Source organism: Arachis hypogaea, chromosome 10 (genome assembly GCF_003086295.3).
Source record: "Arachis hypogaea cultivar Tifrunner chromosome 10, arahy.Tifrunner.gnm2.J5K5, whole genome shotgun sequence".
Taxonomy (NCBI): Eukaryota; Viridiplantae; Streptophyta; class Magnoliopsida; order Fabales; family Fabaceae; genus Arachis; species Arachis hypogaea.
The window spans coordinates 84519393-84543886 of record NC_092045.1 but is presented as its reverse complement, the minus strand read 5'-3'; the positions used below and the strand labels follow the sequence as shown (position 1 = coordinate 84543886).

Genomic DNA, 24494 nt, shown 5'->3' with positions numbered 1-24494 from the left:
CTGATTCACGTAATTATCCTGCTCCATTGGCTTATTTCTGTTTTTTGCCCTTTAATATATCTTAATAATATATTAATTACTGTTTTTGTTTACAAACTAAAAATATATTTTAGTACTACTTTAATCTAACTAAAATTGTAATCTTAACTAATACTAGGTTCAACACTATTATTACTAGCAATTAATTAATTAACATAAATTAATTTTTAGTAAGTAATCTAATTTATTTTTTATTTATAATAATTAAAATAATTTAACTAACTAAAAATATTATTACTAAAAAATATATTTGGTGATGTTGATGGAGATATAATTAAAAATGATGAGTCTGAAGATCAGGTTCTAGTATAGGGGAAATGGGCTGTTTTGAGTTATAGAAGAGGAAAAAAAGAATTGTTGAGTGGTATTTAGGAGAGACAGAGAGAACGAGATTTAAAAGTGAGAGGAAGAGAGAACGTAAGTATTGAAGAGGGACTAAGGGAGATTACGAGATTCACAGATTGAGGGGGCCATAGATACGTGTCGTGCATGCAGACAATACACGGGGGTGGATTATCAGTGCATTATGAACGAGGTGGAATGAGGATACGTCAGAACAGCGCCCCAATATCCTGTAAAATCTCGCTTTCCTCCATTTTAAAAGAAAACACGCTCTTTTCCGCCGATTATAAAATAAAAAATCTCCCTTATCCCTCCTCGTTTATATCTTGTCCCTTTTAAATTTTCATCAATCATTTCAATTTCATTCTCCCTCTTCACCTTTTTCATTATCTTTCTTCTTTTTCACAACTACTATGCAAACTCCAAAATCTCTTCATAATTCTTTAAACAAAATTCTCAAGCATGTTTCTTACTCAAGTCTTTTTTACTATTTTTCTACTTTTTGCACGTTTTCATCTTATCCATGCTTATTTTGTTCTTATTTTATCCGAGTAGATCTTTGTTTTGCTATTAAACCTCCCTTGCATGTTATGAAACCCCATGGAATGAATTTGCATACTTGAATTTAGAAAAAAAATTCTAGGTACACCTTTTTTTCTCTGAAAATGTGAAATATAGGTCTGCTGTTCCAGATCCTTTAGAGCGTTTGTGTTTTATGAATAACCTAGGTGGATTTTATCGAATTGGTTATGGGTTTACGATGTTCTTTTCACTAAATTAGGAGTTAAAATTTCTTTTGCTGACTTTCAACAAGAAATTCTATCCCAAAGTGCCTTAGCTATGTCCTAATTGCATCCCAATAATTAGGCTATAATTAGAGCTTTTGAGATAGTGTGTAATGCTCTCGAGATCTCGACCTCGAGCAATATGCGTGTGTTTTGTTTTTTCGATCTTACCATCTCTAATGTAGCAACCAACCAAGGTCGCGGCTTTCTGTCCTTCCGAGCTCATTTTGGTAAAAAAATCTTTGAGATTTATGAAGAATCATTTTCTAAGTTTGGAAAAATGTATTTCAAAATTCTAGTAGCCTCTTGTCACTCCTCTTTCTTCTTAACATTATAGGGAGAGAAAAAGATTTGACTTATATTAGAGACTTAACTTGAAATTTTCTAAGAATCTTCTTAGCCAACTTTCTTAGGATGAAAAAAATATTGTTAACATCTAAAAATTTGAGGCGACAAAAATTTAGATCTAAAAGTGGCGCTTAGCAATGAACATACAGTCAAGGATGTCATTGGTTATTAAATTTTTGTATTTAATTTAACGTTCGTTTCTCGTAAAATATAATATTTAAAATATTTTACAGTTGAGATGGCTGATACGTTTGTGACTTTGGTTCAACTAAGGCACAAGATTTTGTCAGAGCCCGTGACACAAAGTGAATCCAAAATTCAGGATGTCGAGTCTTCGGCCACTCCTATCGTGAAATTAATTGCTCAAAACTTTTGTGAAAAGGAAAAATCACCAAAGCTGCAAGAGTTGCATTCTCCCATCTCATGAACCCAAGAAAAGAAAGAGGTACAAAAAAGGAAAGGAAGTTAGCATGTCGAAAATATGCTGGCGAAAAATTTAAATTTTATTCCCTTTATTGACCAGTATCTTATTACCCTTAATACAGAAAAAATTGAGGCTATTCCTATTAATGAAAGCATTGTTCGTGTTCAAAAGATGCTTCTAAGGGTAGCCACTTATTGCCGTGATATTCAAAGGAAAACTACTTAAATCTTGACATTGTGTGAATTGATTAAAGAAAAGAATATAAGTATCATCTCTATGTCGGCTCAATGTAAAGATCTTAAAAAAATGAATGATAAAAAAGATGAAATAGAGAAGCTTGAGAAAGAGAAAAAAAAGAAATTTCTTCCAATGTTAAAAATTTGAGAAAAGAAAGGAGTGATTAAAAAAGGTTAGTAGCTAAATTAGCGGTATTCTTGAAGTCTACTGAAAAGCAGCTAAAGACCTTAGAATTAGAAAATAGCTATGTAGAGAAAGCTGTTTTGGATGGAGTTTCTATAATCGAGAAGAACATGTTTGACTAATTCAAATTGGTAGTCCCTGAAGCGGATGTTTCTGAGTTAGGGACTTATCGCTATGTAAAAGATGAAAAAAGTGTAGATTTTTCTGAAGTTTTAATTTAGTTTTTAAATGTATAAACTTTGATACTTTGGTTTTATATTGACATGGTCTTTATGTAGACATTTTTAACGTTATTACTATAATCTGAAATCGTTATATTCGTGGCCAAGGATGACAATAGTGTGTTGCACATTAACCTTATGTAATCCAGCATTAATTTGATTATTCTATAGATTGTTATGTCCTACACTATATAAATTTATAATTTGCAGGAGAACTTGTAGATTTTTCTGCCCAAGAGCCTTGCATCGCCCTTATTTACATTAGCTGCAGTTTATAATATGATTCAAGACAAGATTCTCACAGAAAAAAAGTAGATTAAACTTATAGAATAACACAAAATCTCGTGATTTTATTTTTAAGCATGTGTATACCTATAAAGACACTCCAATACCTAAATGAGTCTTTAGTTTTGAATAAACAAGAGAAAAAAATATATCCCGTTATTTTTTAGCTCATTTTTATATGACTAAGTCGTAAAATAACGTTTATAGAATATTGGAATAACATTTACTGCTTTTACAAATTATTTATCGTGCATTATAATATTACAACATTACAATATTTAACTATGATCCTAGTTATTAGCATTAATGTTAGATTCCTTTTACGAACTTTAAATCCTCACTTAACCGTGATCTAAGTTCATGGATTTAGACTTAGGCTCAGTTTGGATAAACAGTTTAATTAAGGTACTTTTAAAAAAAATAACTTAAACAAAAAATGGACTATATTAAAAGTAATTTATAAATAAGTTATTTTGTGTTTGAGTTTTTAGTTCTAAAAGTGCTTATTTTATAGAAATGTGATAAAAATAGTAGTATTATGAGAGAATTCATTTTCTTAACTTCTCTATAAGCTTTTAAATAAATTCTTAAAAAATTGCAATTTGATTTTGAAAATTGCACCAGACATTTATACTACTACTTTTTATAAGTCAAAAGTTTAAAAAAAATTACTTTTAAAACTTCTCAAAGATCCTCGGTACCGATTAATTATAAATTAAAATTTAATTTAATAAAAAATAAATATAAAAAATCTGAAGTTATACCACCAACGAACTTTAAAAAAATAAAATTCCTCAATTAAGAAAATCTAGATTTAAACATGAGAAGAGTTGAGAAATTTCAACTCCTTGGATATTTTAAATGAAACAACTAGAAAAATAAGTCTTATCCAAATATGATGATGAGAAAATGAATCATTTTTTATCCATGTAATTTTGAAACAAGAGAAGTTCTAGTGTCTTTTTTTTATTAATGGAAGGTGTTTTGGGGGTGACAATCTGGCGATAATTGGCTGTGATAATGGGCTGCAGAAGTCACGGCGTAACGGATCGATGATTAACTTGCGTGCAAATGCTAACTGCGATACGACAAAGAGAAAGACTGAAAGAGGGAGAAAAGAAAATGTAAAAAATAAAAACAGTGACAACCGCGTAAAAGATAAAAATATTATACTATCTATGGTGTCTATCATACACTGGGTGCGACTTGCGAGAGGAGATAGCAGATCCATCGTCTATGTGGATTGATTCCATTTTAGTTTTATACCCATCCCCCATGCAATAAAATGTAAAATAAATGATAAATAAAGTAAGCCTACACAATACCTAATCTGCCATATACAAAAGTAATAATCGAATGTGCTATTTTGTGTGGATTAATTAATTAACTTATGAATAATAATAATAATAATAATAATAATAATAATAAGAGTCCAAGTAATTAAATAATTTCGTGGGAAGGCAGATACAGAGAGGAAGTTGAACCTGGGTAGAAGGAAGAGAAATAATTAAAGTGGGGGAAGACGGTGACGGCGTTAGAGGCATGTGCGTGTAGTGCTGGACCCTACTCACAGACAGAAAGAGAAAGAGAAAGAGAAAGAGAAAGAGAAAGAGTGAACACAAGAACAGCACACAACACAACTCTCCGATTCCTCCCTCATTCTCTCTCTCTCTCTCCACACCCGCAACTCACACAAGACTAAGAGAGAAATCGAATTGAATGGAACGTGAGAAGGAGAAGAAGAATGAAGAGAGAGGAAGCACACAACACAGGCATGAACAACAAGAGCAGCTAGTTGCCCTTTACAGAGTGTAGTTACTCGCTCCCACCAACCAACACTCTCCACCGGTTCTCCATTTCCCTTCCCCCCCACCTAAATTATATATATAAAACCCTACTTTCTCTTTCTCTTTCTCTTTCTCTCTCTCTTACCCACACACACAGCACAGCAAAGAACCACACTCCCCAATCCAATGCTAAACTTCTCTACCTAGGGTTCCCCTTTCTCTCCCCCTTTATCTCTCTCCGATGAATCCCTTCCTCTCAATTCTCTCTCTCTTCCTGCTATTCCACACCGCCTCCTCCGCCTCCTTCCTCGAGCTCCGATCCCTCCTTGAATTCAAGAAAGGCATAACCGCAGATCCCCTCCGCCGCGTCCTCGACTCATGGAACCCCTCTGCCGTCTCCGCCTCCGTCGACTCCTCCAACTGCCCTACCTGGGAGGGGGTCGTCTGCGACGAGGTCTCCGGAAACGTAACCGCCATCGTCCTCGACCGCCTGTCCCTCGGCGGCGAGCTCAAGTTCCACACTCTCACTGACCTCAAGATGCTCCGCAACCTCAGCCTCTCTGGTAACCAATTCACCGGTCGCCTCCCTCCCTCCCTCTTCACTCTCACCTCACTCCACCACCTTGATCTCTCACAACGCCTTCTACGGCCCTATCCCCGCGCGGATCAACGACCTATGGGGCCTCGTCCACCTCAACCTCTCCCTTAACCGCTTCAAGGGTGGCTTCCCCAGCGCCCTCCAAAACCTTCAGCAACTCAGGGTCCTCGATTTACACTCTAATGAGCTTTGGGCTGACGTAGCTGACGTCCTTGCTGCCCTTCGCAGCGTAGAGCACGTTGATTTGAGCGCAAACCAGTTCTACGGCGGCCTCTCCCTTTCCGCCGAGAATGCCTCCTCTATTGCCAACACCCTGCATTTCTTGAACCTCAGCGGTAACGTTCTCAACGGTCCTTTCTTCAGTGGGGAATCGATTAAGCTATTTCGGAACTTGGAAGTGTTGGATTTGGGCGATAACTCCATCACAGGGGAGCTTCCCTCTTTTGGACCGTTGCCGAGCCTCCGGGTCCTGAGGCTCCGCCGGAACCAGCTGTTCGGGTCTGTCCCGGAAGAGTTGCTTGAGAGCTCTGTTTCGTTGGAAGAATTGGATCTTAGCGGCAATGGCTTCACTGGTAAATGGTTTCTGTTTCTGTTTCAGTTTCCCTCTTACATAGTAGGTATTTTGCTGTTCCTATTATTCTGTTTGAATCGCATTGTAGAAGGTTCTGTTGAATTAAGGGTAAACTGAGTGCGGTTCAATTGAGGTCGCGAACAATATGCTGAGGGTTGTTAACTAGTAGAACATTCTTGTTGTTCACTGTTCAAAGCTTTAGTTATGGTAACTCAATTTTTGGAGTGGACTTGTTGTATGTTAGTTCAATTTTTAATACCCATGATTGAAATGTAGGTATAACATTTATTTGATATTTCATATTTCTTGTTTCAAAAAAAAAAAAAAAAGCATTTATATGCATTTGTGAATGTTTGCGTGCACGTGTATTTTAGTAATATTAGGCATAGCAAATGTGCATTTCCGAAAACCAGGGACTGTTGTTTTGTAGTGTATTGATGGCCTTATATCTTTTCCTTCAAGATGTTACTAATGCCAGCTTAACCTTGTAGTGTGTGTTTGTTTACAGTTGGTATGGTCAAACTCACATATGACTGAAGGGGCTTCTCTCTTTCGTTTATATAAATGATCCTTGGGGATAGGATTATTTCTAGTTTATGATGGGGAAATCTTATTGGATTATTTTGTTTCTTGCAGTATAAACTGTTTGCTTTAATCATTTTGTGGTGGTTTTTTTCTATTCACTATGAGCATGTGTGGTTTACTCCCAAAATTAAATTTGCACAGTTACTAGAGTTGTTTGGTGTAAACTCTAGTTGGTCAAACTTAAAGCCAGCAAACTCAATCACACTTCAATTAAGCTACAAATGTTTCTTGTGGGCAGGCTCAATTGCTGTAATCAACTCTACAACTCTGAATATTTTGAATCTTTCATCGAACAGTTTATCAGGCTCTTTGCCAACGTCTTTGAGAAGATGTACTATCATGGACTTGAGCAGGAACAATTTTTCTGGTGACATTTCTGTTGTCAAGACCTGGGAAGCCTCATTGGAGGTTGTTGTTCTGAGTTCAAACAAGCTGTCTGGATCGTTGCCTCCTATTTTAGGGGGCCCTTCTTCAAAATTGTCTACAGTTGACATAAGTTTAAATTTGCTTAAAGGACCCATTCCGGGTAGTTTAGTTAATTTTCCATCATTGACGAAGCTTAATCTTTCTGGGAATCAACTTACAGGGTCACTTCCACTTCAAGGTTCAGGGGCAAGTGAACTATTACTCATGCCACCTCAGCAGCAGATGCAATATCTTGATGTGTCTAATAATTCCTTAGAAGGCGACTTGCCTTCTGATATAGGTAAGATGGGAGGGCTCAAACTGCTGAATCTAGCTAGAAATGGCTTTTCTGGCCAGCTGCCAAATGAATTGAGCAAACTTGCTTATTTAGAAGACCTAGATTTATCTAATAACAAATTTACTGGAAAGATTCCCGATAAGCTTTCATCCAACTTAAATGCATTTAATGTGTCCAACAATGACCTGTCTGGTCGTGTTCCTGAAAATTTATCGAAGTTTCCAACTTCATCCTTCCGGCCTGGAAATGAAAAGTTAGTGTTACCGAAGAATTCTCCTGAGACTTCTTCAGTGCCTAATAATATTCCAGACAATGGAAGACATCATAGTTCAAAGGGTAATATCAGGATAGCAATTATTCTTGCCTCTGTGGGTGCTGCTGTGATGATTGTGTTTGTTTTAGTGGCTTATCATCGAGCACAACTGAAAGAATTTCACGGAAGAAATGAGTTCCCTGGTCAAAATACTGGAAGAGATGTCAATGTCAAATTAGGAAGACTTACAAGGCCTTCGCTTTTCAAGTTCAATACAAGTGTTCAACCTCCTTCAACTTCAATGAGCTTTTCACACGATCACTTGCTGACTTCTAATTCAAGGACCCACTCTGGACAATCAGAATGTATCACTGAAATTTCTGAGCAGGGCTTACCTCAGGGAACGGTAGCAACTAGCTCATCATCTATACCTAATTTGATGGATAGTCCTCCCACATCATCTGGAAGGAAGTCATCCCCTGGTTCCCCACTGTCATCGTCTCCCCGTTTCATAGAAGAAAAGCCGGCAATGTTGGACGTTTACTCGCCAGATCGGCTGGCTGGAGAGTTGTCCTTCCTGGATTCTTCCTTAGCATTCACTGCAGAGGAATTATCTCGAGCACCAGCTGAAGTTCTTGGCAGAAGTAGTCATGGCACTTTATATAAAGCTACTCTGGACAATGGTCATATGTTGACTGTTAAATGGTTAAGGGTGGGGTTGGTCAAACATAAAAAGGAATTTGCAAGAGAAGTTAAAAGGATCGGTTCTATGAGGCATCCAAACATTGTTCCATTAAGAGCATACTATTGGGGTCCTAGGGAACAAGAGAGGCTTCTTTTAGCTGACTATATACATGGGGACAGCTTGGCCTTACATCTTTACGGTAATAGTTAACTATTCCTTTGCCACATTCTCTCTCTCTCTCTCTCTCTCTCTCTCTCTCTCTCTATATATATATATATATATATATATATATATATATATATATATATATACACGGTTTTCATTTAGTGTCATAATCTTTATTGTACCGTACCTTTTAATCACAAACAAGGAACTGTAGCTGCCTGGGAATTCTTTGATAAAGAATTGACTGTGCTTTGAACAATATTTTTAGCCTTAAATAGCTTTTCAGTTTTGTAAAGACGTTTCATTCATAAAGGCATTTCATCTGTTTCTAATCCCATCTTTCTAGGTTTGTCTCTCTGTTCACTTCCATCATGTGTTTATGCTCAGAAAGAATGCTGAAGGGGGAGGGTTTGAGATTGCTTTTCTAGAATACCTTTTCAACCTTCGCTACCAGAGATAAATTTCTATATCAACCCCGATAACTTTCCCGATGCTTATAGTTGTATTGCATGGTTGAGTCCTTCACATACATTGGCTGTTAAAGGGAGGGTAGTGTGAGGTCAATCTTCTCCTGTTTACAATAGATTTGACTCTTAGAATTTAAGGTAAACTAGCTGGTGTCTGTCACTCAGTTTTTGATGGCTTCCTTCCAAAAGCTGGCCGACAAGGAGTCATCTCCATTAAGGGTGTTTGTAACTTTTGCAGACTTGCAGTTGTACAAGTTGCATAGGTATGACCAGTACTATAGTAGAGTTTGAGGGTCTGTGACTGTCCAAAATTTGGATATATGTTTTGTAGTAATCATACGTACATCCTGTCAGAGAAGTTCATTTAAAATATTTTCAAGCTCATGAAATTCTCTACTTACGACTCCTTGACTTGTTCATCTATGATTTTTGTGTTAGTTGAGCATAATATCAATGTGTCTATTCTGCAGAGACCACCCCCCGGAGGCACTCCCCATTGTCATTCAGCCAGCGAATAAGAGTCGCCGTTGATGTTGCTCGATGTCTATTATACCTTCATGATCGAGGGCTTCCGCATGGAAATCTAAAGCCAACAAATATTTTGCTACCAGCCCCAGATTACAGTGCGCGTCTTACTGACTATGGTTTGCATCGGCTAATGACACCTGCTGGAATTGCAGAGCAGATACTTAATCTAGGAGCACTTGGGTACCGTGCTCCAGAACTAACAACCACATCCAAACCAGTACCGTCATTCAAGGCTGATGTATATGCACTTGGTGTGGTCCTGATGGAACTGTTAACAAGAAAAAGTGCAGGTGACATAATATCGGGTCAGTCAGGCGCTGTCGATCTTACTGATTGGGTTAGGCTGTGCGAGCAAGAAGGGCGGGTAATAGACTGTATTGACAGAGACATAGCAGGTGGGGAAGAATCCTCCAAAGAGATGGAAGAACTGCTTGCAATATCTCTGAGGTGTATTCTCCCTGTAAATGAGAGGCCTAACATCAGACAAGTTTTTGAAGATCTCTGTTCTATATCAGTTTGAATTTTTTGTATATGTGTCTGCCAATTAGTTTTTTTATTTTATTTTTTTGGTTCCTCGACCAATCGTTATTTTCTGATTCTTTGTACCATCTTAGCTTCTTAATTGGTTTCGGGCCTCATTTTGGGCTAATCATATTCTTTTCTTCCATTCTCTTTTTTTGTTTTGGAAAAAAGAAAATCGATATTTCTTGTAAAGTGACAATCGTTGATTAATCAACAGTGTTTGTGTTTGATTTGAAACCCACGTGTTTTAACATTGAATTTCAATGTTTACCATTTATCTAGTAGTTTTTTTCGGTTTTCATATAGAATATCTCCCTGAAATCTTCATAGTAAATATTACCAAATCCTAAACCAATCCAGCTTATCGGATTGGAATCAACCGTGTTTGGGAAACACAAGAAAAAGGTTCCCCGCCAGTACACACTTTAGTTTTTCTGAGGAGGAAAAGAATCCTGATAGCTGATAGGTTCATTCTTTATGGAAACAGCTTATAGCATTTTTCCGTGAATTTCAAGTTATTTAAGCGTCAGAAAAGCTAAAGCTCATTATTTTAGCATTATTTAGAAAAAAAAAAAACAATTCACATAATACAGGATGTTATATTTTCATTAAGTTGACCCTAGTTATGTTATATCTATATAAGGAAAGGAATTAGTGGACTACACGATTGATTTTTAGCCATAAATAATTCAGCAGGACATATACCCCTAAAATTTCCAATTTTACAAGCATTTTCAAACACGCTGTCACTCATTTGGGCTAATCTGATTGGACAAATCACATGTGAATCGTAAAAAGGTGACTGAGATGGGGATAAGAAAATATGTATTCAATTGTTTTTAATTACAAGTTAGTTTAGAAGCCAACTAAAGTGTCCCCAGAATGGTTGTCCACATTAACTGGTTGATCTTCGTATATACTATACTATATAGGACATGCAAAAGCTGGAGTCCTTTGTGGAGTCACATTCTTATATATGCTTTACTATATTAGTACTTGACAGATGGTTCCGGCTACCTAATTACTTGATCAACGATGTCCACTAGACCACTACCGCTGACACTAGGATGTGCCTCACACATATTGTCAAAAGCCCCAGCTCTGGTTCCATTTGCCAACTGGTTGAATCACTCCAAGTGGTACCCTTGAATTTGCTTTTGAGCAATGCTAGGGGCAGCAATTTTTGTGATTGTTAGTCATCAACTAACCATTAATGATGATTTGATGGTGTGAGATTGGTGTGAGATTTCATCCAATGACTCACCTTCTTCTGCTGGTTACATGCTGGCCAAAATTCAATAAAACTGCTGGCCCCTTAGACTTTTCCTTTGCTTTTTGTCTCTCTTTACATTATATTATATGACAACTAGGGTATACATTACCCGGACCGGTCTGAAAACTCGGTCCAGACCCAAATACTTTGAGATTAATTTGGTGTGATTTTACCGAGTTTACGGTTGGATAAGGATATCAAAAATAGATTCGATCATTATTTAGAGAGTTGGGTCTGGGTCAAGGCGAACCCGACTTCATCCGGTCCATGTGCACCCTAGGGGACAAAAAAAGTTATATATATTTTAAATTAATTCTAATATTATGTTATATTAATTATAAACTTATTATTTTATTTTTAATCACATTTGTTGAATTAGTAAATAGATCAAAGAAACATGAAATTAGAATTTATGAACAGATTCAAGTTCAAGTCAACTTCTTGTAATAAGTATGTTTTTTCCTTCTTCTCGTAACAAATATATTTTTTTCTTCTTTATAAATAAGTGTATCATAATTTTTTGACATAAAATTTATTAAGATCCGAACTTCATTCGATATAGACCCGGTTTTAGTGTGGCCCAAAAATAGTATGATTTCACTGGGACTAAGAACGGGTAAGAATCTCAAAAATAGACTCGGTCATTTTTTAAGATCGAATCTCAGTCAAGGCAAACCCAACTTCAACTGTCTCCATCTGCACCCTAATGACAACCAATTGACACAGCCACTAATTCACTGAAGAATTTGGATTCTCTAAATTTTGAATTTTCACTTTAGAAGATAAAGTATAATCTCTCATCCTTGAATAGTTTCTTTTTCATATTTTCTCTTAGTCCTACCTATGAAATAAATAATAAGAGATGACATCTTATTCTCTAAATTGAAATTCAAAGTTTAGAAGATTCAAGAAAGAAAGCTCTAATACATGGTCGGATCATAAGTTCGGCCAGGTATCTCTTTTTTGGACAGGGCCAAGAACCCGTTGGACTCATCAATAACAGGGTATCTTATTAGAAGGCCAACCAAATACTGAATTGTTTTAAAAGTTTAAAAAAGAGGAAGAAAGGATTTCACATGAATCCGTAGGGACCCAAAAGTAAAAAGGGCTCCATCCCTAACGCAGCTCATAAACCCATCTAATCTACGGTTAGTAGCTTAATATTATAATACAAAAAAAAAGCTTAATATTAACTTAAGAGTACCTCCTATACATGGTTGATGGCGTAGCAGATACTTCTTATTTAATATTTATAGAACTCAGATTCTCGAGTAGAAATGTGTTGAATAAAAGAAAAAACAAAAATCCTTATGGCTTCAAATACAGAGTACTAATGCAAAACAGAAGTCTTCTATCTATATCTTTCTTGCTGAGGACCTAATACTTTTGTATATGGATGAGGAAAGTAGGACCAAAGAGGATGATGGATGAATCATATCATGTATATGTTTGTACAGGTGCCATGGGATCAAATGGTCTTTCTGCATATCACTTTTAAATAGAATAGAATCTTTATATTTCATCTTGTCCAATATTGGCCAATATTTTTTTCATTACATGACAGCATATAATTAAATATTTACACAAAAACTTTATAGTAGTGGTGACATGCCTTATCAAAATTAGATCATATTTATAGACGGATGCTATACCCCATTATATTCTAAACAAAAGTTGATGTGATAATATTCTTAATTCATCCAACGGAGAGGGAGAGAGATATCACACAATTGTGGAGTTGAATATCCTCGGATATGATTTGTCGACAGTGATAGTATAGAAAGTAAGAAGACCAAAGTTTAGGGTTTTCCTTTGATGACAATATATGTGGGTTGACCCTTTTAGATTTGAATTTTAAACGAATGTTCTATATTTGTGAGTACTTAACATGTAAATTGTAAATATAACAATTTGTTTAGTAGAATGGACGTGGTTTGTTCTAGGTTTTGGTGAACACAGAAGATGGAGTAGTTTTTTAAAGAAAAAAAAGTTGGGGTTTGGGGGATAGAGAAGACAAAGGGGCGAATAGTAAGGCTCAAAATACGGGTCAAACAAGAATGGATGGTGCCACTCCCACCTCCCTTAGAGTCTACGTATTCCTTCTTACGTTATTTCATTCAATTTTTATTCATTTATTTATTACCACCCCTAGCTACCTCTCTTTCACCACCCAATTTGATAGGGAACACTTCTATAAATAATTGTACTAGGATTGAAATATTTTGGAAGATATGAGCTTATAGAATTTGGAGATAAAAATATATATTTTAAATTACATAAAATGTTTTGGATATATTCAAAAAATAAGTGAAGGATTAGAGACGAAAAAATAAAAGCTAAAGATTGATGCTAAAGAGCTATTTTTTAGTTAACTTTTGAAAATTATTTTATTTATTTTAATTTTTAAACTGTAATTATAAACTTTTAATCTTAAATTCTAAATTATAAATCTTAAATCCCTGTAAAACAAGAAATTTTAAAATCAAAATAAAAAAATGAACTAAATTAATTAAGTGAAAGTTAATTTTTTCTAGTTTCTAGAACCAATATAAAAGATTAGATAGTTTCTTACTGAACACATAGCCAATAGGATCATTTTATTCCAACAAATTAGATATGGAGAGATACTACTAATTGATTTGTGCCAACCTTAATTTGTTTGGACTAAATCTCTGCATAAATCTAGTTTAGGTCCTTTACTGAGATATAAACTAAAAGATTAATCTCTCACTGCTAGGTGGATATATACATATATTATTGTTAATTCCATAACACATCATATCATATATATGGATGTGCAATTTTAATTTTGAAAGGTGAGGTTTTGGTTTCTTTGTATTATGTTAAGGTGTGCTTTAAGGGAAAATGCTATTCATTTGGGTGAAGACAAATTATATATAGTTAAGAAGTTAACTGTCTTAGTCACTTGCACTGAATTTATAAAAAAAAAATTGGAGAATTCATCTGATCAGAGTTGTTGAAATCAAACAACTGTTTTGGTTATATAGATTCTTATAAATTCGAAATGATATCTTCTTCACATGGCATGAGCTAGGGTGAGATGTCCCAAATCACCATACATACCTCTACCAATCAATATAAATTATACATCATCATCACATACAAGAGTCATTTTCTGCTTATAGCACATTATCTACTTATCTTGGAAGGTGTCCAATCTTTTTCCCTATTTCACTGATAAATAAGAAGGAATCACTTTCAACTGCCTTAATACCTGTTGAACGTTAAGTGGCCATTGTGAGAGTATAATAGACTTATTTGTTTTTGAGAAACACTACTTTAATTTTTAAGCTAGATAAGATAATTAACATCAAGAAGTAATAAATTATTTAGTTTTTTTATGGTATTTTTTGACCGGTTAAAGATTAATCTTCACAAATCTAAATTCTATTAAAAAATTTGTGACTAAAACTAATGAATTGCTGTAGGCAAGATTCAAATTTCGAACTATTGTTTTTAAACTGTAATTCAATGTACATATTATCTTCAATCCAATTTAAAATTTGCCAAGACAGAATCATATAATGCTTGCATTGCCACGGCCAACATTTTCAGTGATGTTGATCACTGAATACTCTAAACGCTGATCCCAGTGAGTGAACTTAATTAATTGCCTTGGTCATAATCTTATATTAGTTAACTGTTCTTCAAAAGAAGCTAGACTCAAATTAAAAAATAGCATTTTAATAAATTGTGAAAGTACAACTGGTTTTACACCTGTTTACATATGGTATTGATTAATTACATTCTGAATTTGTTGATATATAATATTTATACATATATGTAAGAGAGCTTAGCTAGCTAGGTAGAAAGAGAGTCAAATATGGGGAAGACCTGGCCAGAATAAGAAGCAAGGATCCACATGCATGGCGGCAATAGAGTCAGAAAGTTGATTAAGAAAGTCAAAGCCACATTTAACGCACACGTGAGCATTTCACTCATAGAGCTGGCACACTTACACCATCACTAATTTATATATCTTCTCTTACAAGTGCTTGCTTCACTTTCATCTCAACTTGCCTTGCTAGCTAGCTACTCATTTATATAATTATTCCTTAAATCTTCAATTTAACTAACAAACACAAATACCTTCTTCTCTCACGCTTTCATATAATAATTACATAAAACATAGGTGGATGTGTAAACCTTGATTGCCTTTTAAGCACACTGTACTACTCATATTTTTCTTCTCTTCCCTTTCCTTCCGAGTTCCGACTCTCTCTCGGTATTCTCTTCCTCTATCTATCACATACTCAGAGAGCATGCCTGAATGTCCAGAGAAAGGTAATAATACAAATCTTGTCGACTATCTAATTAATTAAGTTGAATTAGCCCTATTTTAATTTGATTTGGTGGTAGGGAGAGATTTGAGGAGATAGGGAAGAAGATAAAGAGGGAAGGAGATAATGTTTCAAGTCAAATGGGAAGAAGACACATGTTAGGGCCACCAGGAACCCTAAACACAATTACACCATGTGCAGCATGCAAGCTACTGCGACGAAGATGCGCACAAGAATGCCCCTTCTCTCCATATTTCTCACCTCATGAGCCCCAAAAGTTCGCTTCTGTCCACAAAGTCTTTGGTGCCAGCAACGTCTCCAAGATGCTCATGGTATTTCTTCAAAAAATATAATTATTTTTTATAGGCTTCCAACTGGAAAGACAATTTAATTACTCTTTATTTATTAATATTTATTAGGAGGTACCGGAGTGCCAAAGAGCTGATGCAGCGAATAGTCTAGTTTATGAGGCTAATGTGAGGCTAAGAGATCCAGTTTATGGATGCATGGGTGCAATTTCAACATTGCAGCATCAAGTTCAATCTTTACAAGCTGAACTCAATGCAGTGAGGTCAGAAATACTTAAATACAAACTCAGAGAAGCTAATAACAATATCATTATTCCCTCCTCCCACCATCATCTTCCTATGCTCCCTTCATCCGGGGCTGCTGTTTCCGTCGCTGCTCCTCCTCCTCCGCCACCACCACTTCCTCCTAATTCTCTCCCTCCCATTTCTTCCTCTTCTTCCTCCATGTACATCCAACAACAACAGAGGCCTCCCACCAACTATAGCAGAATTCCAAGTGACAATATTTCTTATTTTGGTTAAATTTGGAGACTTCATAATAATAATAATAATAATAAATTATTCCATTTATTTCTCTCTTTGATATGGGATCAAGGGTGGAATAAATTGTTACGGTAATTAGTAAACAAAATGGGAATGAAGTATTAATTTATACTACCTTGATGATGATGTTGTTAATTGCTATAAGCTGTGGCTGTATGCTTTAATTAATTAATCTTGTTATTATTGTCTTAGTCCAAATGATCAATGCCAAATTTTTACTTAGATATTGGTGACTATATATATATATATATATATATATGAAGGTTAGTTTTCTTCATTCCATTACTCAATCCTTTCATCTAAAGTTGCTATAATACCATATTGGAATCATTGCACCTTAGCTTGGTCTGTGATTATTAATATCTACATTTCTTCCATAGCAATAATTGATGTAGACACCATGCCTAATTGGTTTAGTATACACATAGCAAGTTCCTCTTAGCTTGTTCATTTTATGAAGCAAAAGGAATTGAAGAGGAAAAGACTTTTGAATTGTATTTAATAGTGGATGCTATTTTTCAATTTGGTGGTTTAATTTGTGAAATATTATTGTTGCAATAGTGGGAGGAGGAGGAGGGTGAATAATGATATTGTTGTTTGGTTAAATTAATTTGGCACGTGACAGCTGTGGTTCTTTGAAACGTGTTAATCTGTGCCACTGAAGCTTCTGAGTTTGCTGTCTCAAATTGCGGGAGACAAAAGGTATGCTTTGTGAATCTTCGCCATGTTAATTCACTCAGAAATTAAATGTAATGTCTACTGTGTAACAAAACACAAATACAGTGAAACAATTAATTAGTGTTCATTAGAGGAGAAGCATGTATAATCTTCTGTGGTTGAGATCAGATTTTCATTTGCTTTTCTTGCGGTTTTGCTTTTCATATGAGTTTCTTCATCAGTAGTAATGAGTCCCTTATTCCTCATATATGAATATGAGTTCGTTTCTTTGAATGTTTTTTAACTTACTATATACTATATTTGTAGTTTCTTCTAAAGTTTTCTCTTAATTGCAATAATTAGAACTAGACCCACATGAAATTAATGTGTGTGTGTGTAGAACGTACCCATCTTTGGAGTTATGGGAAAGCCTTTATCAAGTGTTTTTTTCTTAGATAAATAAAAATAAACGGCATCTTTAGATCAAGGAATATAATTGATGAATTAAACACTTCTCAGTTACATATTGGTTTTTATAATTTTATTTTCCCTCTTCTATTCTATGCTGCATGCCACATTATTAATTCTCTAGAAACTCTACAATAGCATCTTTTGATGCCTACATATTTATATATAAAATATAAATTTGATTTGATTTGATTCCATCAGAGTACATCATCAATCAAAGATAAAGAATATATATATTCCTAAACAATTATGTTAGTTCTGATGAGTAGTTATCACTATAAAATATATATTAAAAATAAATTAAAATTATATATATTTATATATAAATACATAACTAATTGATTTTGTTTGTACATATAACATTTTCTATTCTTAAAACATATATCTAATGTGCTATTGAAAACCGAAATTTTTACATATAATTTTCTAAGGATTAGGATATAGCTCAGATTAATGTGTGTAACATATTTGTTGGATGGTCATACTCCAATGAAAGCTATTTGGTTTCCTTGGCGTGAGGATTTCAGCTTAGTCTCTATGACTAACAAGGAGGTGCTAAGGGGGAAGTGTCAATCGTATAAGCAATAAATATGAAGATAAAGACTTGCACTTTCTTCTATTTTTGTTTTAGAATTCTCCAATTCAATTTCTTTCTCTTTAGGGTGCACACATATCCAAACTAAGCTTAATGTTATTGTTTATAAATCTTCTAGTTGAAAACTTAGAACCCTAATATATCTATATAGATGTGACATGAATTATTGGTCCCATGTCATGATTGCTTCAAGTCTTGGCATCTAATTCCTGGTGTTGACACCACCCAACCATCATTCCTTGTATTTGAACAAATTTGTGAACCTAATTTTACTTTTGTGACACCTATATATATCATTTTAAAATAATTATTCATTGATTTTTTATACATTAAAAAATTAATATACTTAAATTTATTTTACATCTAACTATCTATAAAATAAGAAAAACAAATATTTATTTAAAAAAATAAGCGTAGAAAATTAACGGTTAATTAATAAATTTTTTTATTCAGAATTTAGAATTTAAAATTTAAAATAAATAATATAATTTAAAAAAAATAGTTTATATTGATTGAAATAAAATTCACTTCCTAGTTGAATCCTTCTAAAAATACAAAGAGAACTACACTTTTGGCATAGTGTTTCATTTAGAAAAAAATATTAATTAAAACACTAGTCTATATTAAAAGTTAATATATAGTGATAGGTGCACTGTTTTTTTTTCCCTTTTAGTGAGTAGTTATCTATCAATGATAAAAAAAATTACATAAACTTTTGAATAGTTTTAATTTTAATTGAGGTATTGATATTATATCAACTTTTATACAATATTAATTTTAATTGATGTATTATAATTTTGTGTAACATAAAAAATTTAATTAAAAATAAAAATATGAATTATAACCTTTTATATTTATATTTTTTAATAAAAATGGATGTTGGAAAAAAAAAGAAAAACAAAAACACACCTACTTTTTAGTACATGCTATGTTACATTGTTACCTACTTCTTTAGTACATGCTATGTTATTATTTAATAAATATTTTTTTTATAAATGAAATATTACGTTTAAGGTATAATGTTTTAGTGTTTTTTGCAATTTTGATATATGAAACAGTACGATTTTTGTTAAGAACGCGATATTTCTGTCTGTCGTTTAGCAAAGCATTCAAGTGTTTTATTCAACACAAACTCTAAATCATCACACTTTTGTAACTTATTTTAAAGTATTATACATTATTAAAACACATTCTTATTTTTATTAGGATAAAATATTATTTTGGTATTCAATATTTTGATCGAATTTTAATTTAATTTTTAATATTTTAAATTTTTATTTTAATTTTAAAATTTTTTAAAATGTCCTATTTCAATTTTAAAAAAGTTTTAAGCGGATTAATATTATTTTATTATTAAATTTAACACAAATAATTCATATATTGAAGAGCCAATAATATTCGATTTTAGTATGTAAGTTAAATCGATCCACGAATGATTATTAATATAATTTTTTTTTATTTTGAAACGCTGATGATTCATTATTAGAATTTAGAGTTTTGTACAAAAAAAAATTGAGGAGAAGAAGTATTACAAGAAGATTTTGGTTATATTTTTTTAACACATAAAAAAATATAACTTAACTAGTAACGTTATTAATGTCTACCCCATTAATTTTATTAAAAATTAGTATCAAATTTAATAGTAAAATCACATTGAATTAATTTAAAATTTTTTGAGACAGAAATAAAATAGTTAAAATATTAAAAACAAAATTATTAAAATTTGACCTAAATATTGAAGATCAAAATATAATTTTATCCTTTTTATTATAGTGGAAATTTTTTTTGAAATAATGCATAGAATAATATTATCAAAAACGAGAGTGACGATATATTTATGTAATTTAATAAATATATAAATTGGATTGAATGTTGAATTTACAAGTTGAGTTTGATCCTGGTTAAGTATGGGTTCCCTGTATCATTTATTTCTGAGTGCTCTCGAACTCATAACCGATGCATGTGACAGAGTAAGAGAATGCAAGATCACTAAGCTATTCACTACTATATAAGACTTGGATCTCACTCAACCATCTTTGCATTTGCCAACATATATATATATATATATATATATATATATATATATATATATATTATTAATTTGATTTTATCAATATGATTCAGCAACCCCCTGAAGTTTACTCAAATCGTTGCATAAAATAAAGCTAGATTTGGATTATTTTTTCTTTCTATAAGAAGATGCCCTGTAAAGAGAATAAGAGAAAAGAACCTAGCTATATGTCCCAACCTGTGTTTGATTTTTGTTATTTGTTTTTTGCTTTTATTTTACACAAAGCTATGATAGAATTTTCAACCAAATTGAATAATGTATCATATTGTATGTGTTGTGTTGTTAAAATAACAACACTTGGTTAGTAGAATATCGTTAACCCATGAATTTAACGCATTGACTCAATGACTCCATACATGATTAAGTGAGAAGATTCGAAAATACGCTAAAGATAGCTAAGCAAAAAATTCCGTACCCTAAACACATGCAATGTTTAGGTTTAAGGCTATAGCCACATACAGATTTATATCATACATAAGATACAAAAATTCTATTGTGGCACCCATTAAGAAAAAAAAATACCCACAAAATATGTATTCTTGGTCTCTCTTTATATTTTTGAACTCTTTTACGCTGTATCAGAGTGTCTTCCTTAGGTTAAATACATGGATTGCAAATCCATATATATATGGCTGTGAGTTATTACAATATAAATTTTAATCGGTTTATTCATAGTGACGATCACTACTGGTCTCGACATTTGTTGATATGAGATTCCAAATCTCTCTCTCTCTCTCTCTCTCTTTTTTTTTAAATTACTACAATTAGGTATCAAGTTTCTCAGTGATGATCGATCTCTTTCAACAAGTTAGTAATAGTAAGTTGAAGCTCAAAATCATTTTGAAAAGTTCAACAAAATGTTGGCTGATTTTTTCTGATTATGACACATAAATTAAAGCACACAACATGATGAATAAAAAATAAAGTTATCTGTGCTATAAAATATGAAAAATGATTTGAACTCTTAAACTATTTTTTAATTATTTTCTTAATTTTAAATAAAAATTGAATTTTTATATTATAATTTTAAAAAAATGAACATATATTTAAAAATAAAAATTTGAACAAAATAGTTAGAAAAATAAGTTAAAAGTATAATAGTTATTTGTAAAATATTCACTCACAATATTTTATAAGTGGTAAATAGCTTTGTATTTGCAAATAATCTGTGCATTTAATTTGAATTTTTGTAGGGAGATTTGAATAACTATTTAGAAGGTGAATATACAAAATTGGAATAAAATTCGATTTGTAGACACTTTTTTATTTTTTTTTTTTAAATTTGGTCACTCACAATGAAAAATTCATTTGACATAAAATCACCAAATTATAAAATAAAAAAGTTTTATTGTTTTAATAATATTTGTAAAAAATTATATCAAAATTGTAAGATCTGAAAAATTTACTAACTAATTATATAATTAAAATTAAGTTAAGAGGGTATGAGTTAAAAAAAATTAAATTTCATAATTTGAAAATTTACAGATAGAATTTAAGCTTAGAAAATTATTCGGAGCGCGAAAATACAATTAATTATGGAATAACGCGTACCTGCGTTGTAAATAACTGTACACATTTAGTCTGTCCGGTACTACGTATGAAAAAAATAAAAATGTAAAAAAAATAACTAGAAAAATACTTAGAATACAAATTGAAAACTTATCTTTAAAATTTGGCTCTAAGTAATGAGCGAAAGGACAAAAATGCCTACTATAAAAAAAAACTCTAAGTACCGTCGGATTTACCGTCGAATTTAGCGTCGCAGAGTAGCGGCGGAATTACTATTGGTAACGGCGCCGAATTCGTAAAGTTATATAATTACGGACGGATTTAAGTTTCCGACGGCCATTCGCTGGTAATATTTGGAGGGAAACAAAAATATATTGCGTGTCTTTTAGCGTTTTGGATTTATCGTAAGATTTTTTTAACGGTAAAGCAACTTTGTGAAACAATATGTTTTGGTTACCCGCAATGGTTTACCATCGGATTTTTCTGACGGTAAATCCGATGGTAACTAGGACGTAAATTAAAAGTGCGAACCCTCTTCCCCTCATTCAAATTTCACCCTTTTCTCTCACTTCTTTTACTATCCCTATCATTGTCGCCAATACCACAAACATCACAGCCCCTTCCCCGTCGCCATCAACCCACTGTCGCCCCCACCATCATTGTGTCACTGCTACCCTGCTTTGCCGCGAGTCCAACCTGCAGTGCAACAAAAAAACAAGGAAGCTCCTGTCCCAGTCTTCAAGCGAGTTTTCCAGCCTTTGGCAACCACTTTTATATCACTTCTAGCTTCGACAACATCATAGTGCTGCTGCATCTTCACCTCTTCTCTGTTCTCTCCTTGTTCTGCATTCCAGGTTTCTCTAACCTTTGTTTTTCTTTCTTCTTCAACTTCTGTTTGTGTTAGGTTGTTTTATTAGTCTAATTTTAGTTAATTAATTTAGTTAGAGCAAATTTTCTGATTTTAGTGGATTTTAGGTGGTTAAGATATGTTACTTTTAGGATTATTAGTTTGTGTTATATTACTGAAAGTATTAGAAACCGACTGAATTGATGGATAATGCTGATAACTTTGTGTTGAACATGCTGAATTTGTGTGAAAATTGATGTTAAAAGACTATTTGTTTTGTTGAAAAATTGCTGAAATTTGGTTGAATAGCATTGACTTGAATTTGAATTGTCAACTGTTACTTAGTTGCGTTGATTTTTCATCTTTGATGTATGTGCAGACCAAGTGTTCGTTTATATGCCTGTATGTCTATTGTTTGTTTTAAATTTCATGTTATAGCTACCATGTGATTTAGGATGTTTGATTTTTTCTTGGCATAGTTAATTAAATCTTTTTGTGATAAACGATTGTAATGGTTGAAATGGTTGTGTTCTAAGATACTTGTTATTTAGATTATCCAATGTTGCACTTATAGTTGTGGTGTTAGTTATAAGAATTACATTGGTATTATTATAATGTATTGCTGTTTTGTTGTTCTGAATTTCTGTTAACTGGTATCTATTTGCAGACATGACGACATGTGGAGGTTCAGCAGATTAGGCTACTAGTCGTGGACGTGGTCATGGTCGTGGTAGAGGGTCATAGTAGGAAATCCTCGAAAATTCTGGATCCTCTCCCTCTACTATGGCTACCCTGGTGACATCACAGGTTGCAGGTTTAGCGGACCAGCCATTCATTATGGTCCCTAACCCCCAACTACATTCCTCTATCTACGGCGATGATGCTGCCTCCAACCGCTCAGCAGCCTACTTCCACGACGATGCCGCCTCTAGCAATGGAAGCCGCGGCCCCGGAATCCTCTTAGGGAAATGAGGTAGCTGATGCCTCGCCACCACCTTCCATCGTACGGTTGATGATTTGGCTTGATGGCGGTACGGGGTAAGTATCACTTTAAGTATAATATATTTCCTGATTATTGAATTGGTGAAAGTGTATGATTATTGGTTTTAGTTTAGCGGATATTGGGCTATAGGTTTGAATAGCTGAAAGTGTTTCATGTTTTCTGATTATTAAATTGCTGAAAGTGTCTGACTATTGATTCTAGTTTAGTGGATTTATGGTTGTAGGTTTGAATAGCTGAAAGTGTGTCATGTTTCCTGATTATTGAATTACCGAAAGTGTCTTGATTTTTTATTATAGTTTAGTGGATTTAGGGCTGTAGGTTTGAATGGATGAAAGTATTTCAGGTTTCCTGATTATTGAATTGCTGAAAGTGTCTGATTATTGATTCTAGTTTAGTGGATTTATGGATGTTGATTCTTGTTTATTGTTTGTTGTTCATTGATTGTTGATATTTGGTGTTGTTTAAATTAATTGTTGATGGAACGAGTTTGTGGTGCATTTCAGTTATAGATGAAACTTTGCCAAAATTTCTATAAAAATCCCTATATATTATTGTTATTTGCTTTTGAAGTTTTAATTTATATTACCATATTGATTTATTTGTGGATTGTTGATAGGTTCACACCGAAAAAAATGTATGAACTCATGAGATGATCAACGTCATCAAGCTAATGTATGACCATTTCTGCCCCAGCTACAAGAAGATCCCCGCTGAGACCAGAGAGCTATGGTTTTAGAAATAGGCGGTAATTATTTTTTTTAGTTTTAAACCTTTTTAGTGAGTTTATATACTCTGTTTTGATTAACTAATTTTAAAGTTTCTTTGTGTAGCTACACTTTATATGGGACGCCTCGCACGATGCCCTCATTAGGAAGATCTACGACCATCGAATGGGTTGGCGGCTGCAGTAGATGCTGGAGCCTGGAGGATGTTCGTGAGTGATGGGATGATGCCAGGGCATCTTGGCTAGTTTTACTAGCCATTTTTTGTATGCTTTAGGTTGGTTTCATGCATTTTCTTAGGAAATAAGCAAGTATTTAGTTGAAAATGCAATCATACCATGATTCAAGTAAACATTGTGAATTTTGAATGATTTCATGAGAATTATGCATAAATTGAATGATAAATTGGATGATGCATGATCCCATGATTAAGAGCAAGACTTTGATGCACTTTGTTTGATTAATTTCA

At 33.4% G+C, this 24494-nt stretch overlaps 2 protein-coding genes across 2 annotated transcripts; both read left to right on the top strand.

The window, feature by feature from the left end:
- Positions 1–4493: 4493 nt before the first annotated feature.
- On the top strand, positions 4494–9965 carry LOC112715821 (probable inactive receptor kinase At5g10020). Its single transcript, XM_025767642.3, is given in 4 exon segments — positions 4494–5284; positions 5286–5821; positions 6644–8245; positions 9149–9965. Coding segments are annotated over 4 exon segments (3108 nt in total). The 5' UTR covers positions 4494–4892; the 3' UTR covers positions 9727–9965.
- A 4813-nt stretch (positions 9966–14778) lies between these two features.
- Positions 14779–16650, top strand: LOC112715820 (LOB domain-containing protein 15). The gene is made up of 3 exons (XM_025767641.3): positions 14779–15306; positions 15382–15634; positions 15722–16650. The coding sequence occupies exons 1-3, from the start codon at positions 15293–15295 to the stop codon at positions 16130–16132; spliced, it is 678 nt and encodes a 225-aa protein (XP_025623426.1). The 5' UTR covers positions 14779–15292; the 3' UTR covers positions 16133–16650.
- Positions 16651–24494: the final 7844 nt, after the last annotated feature.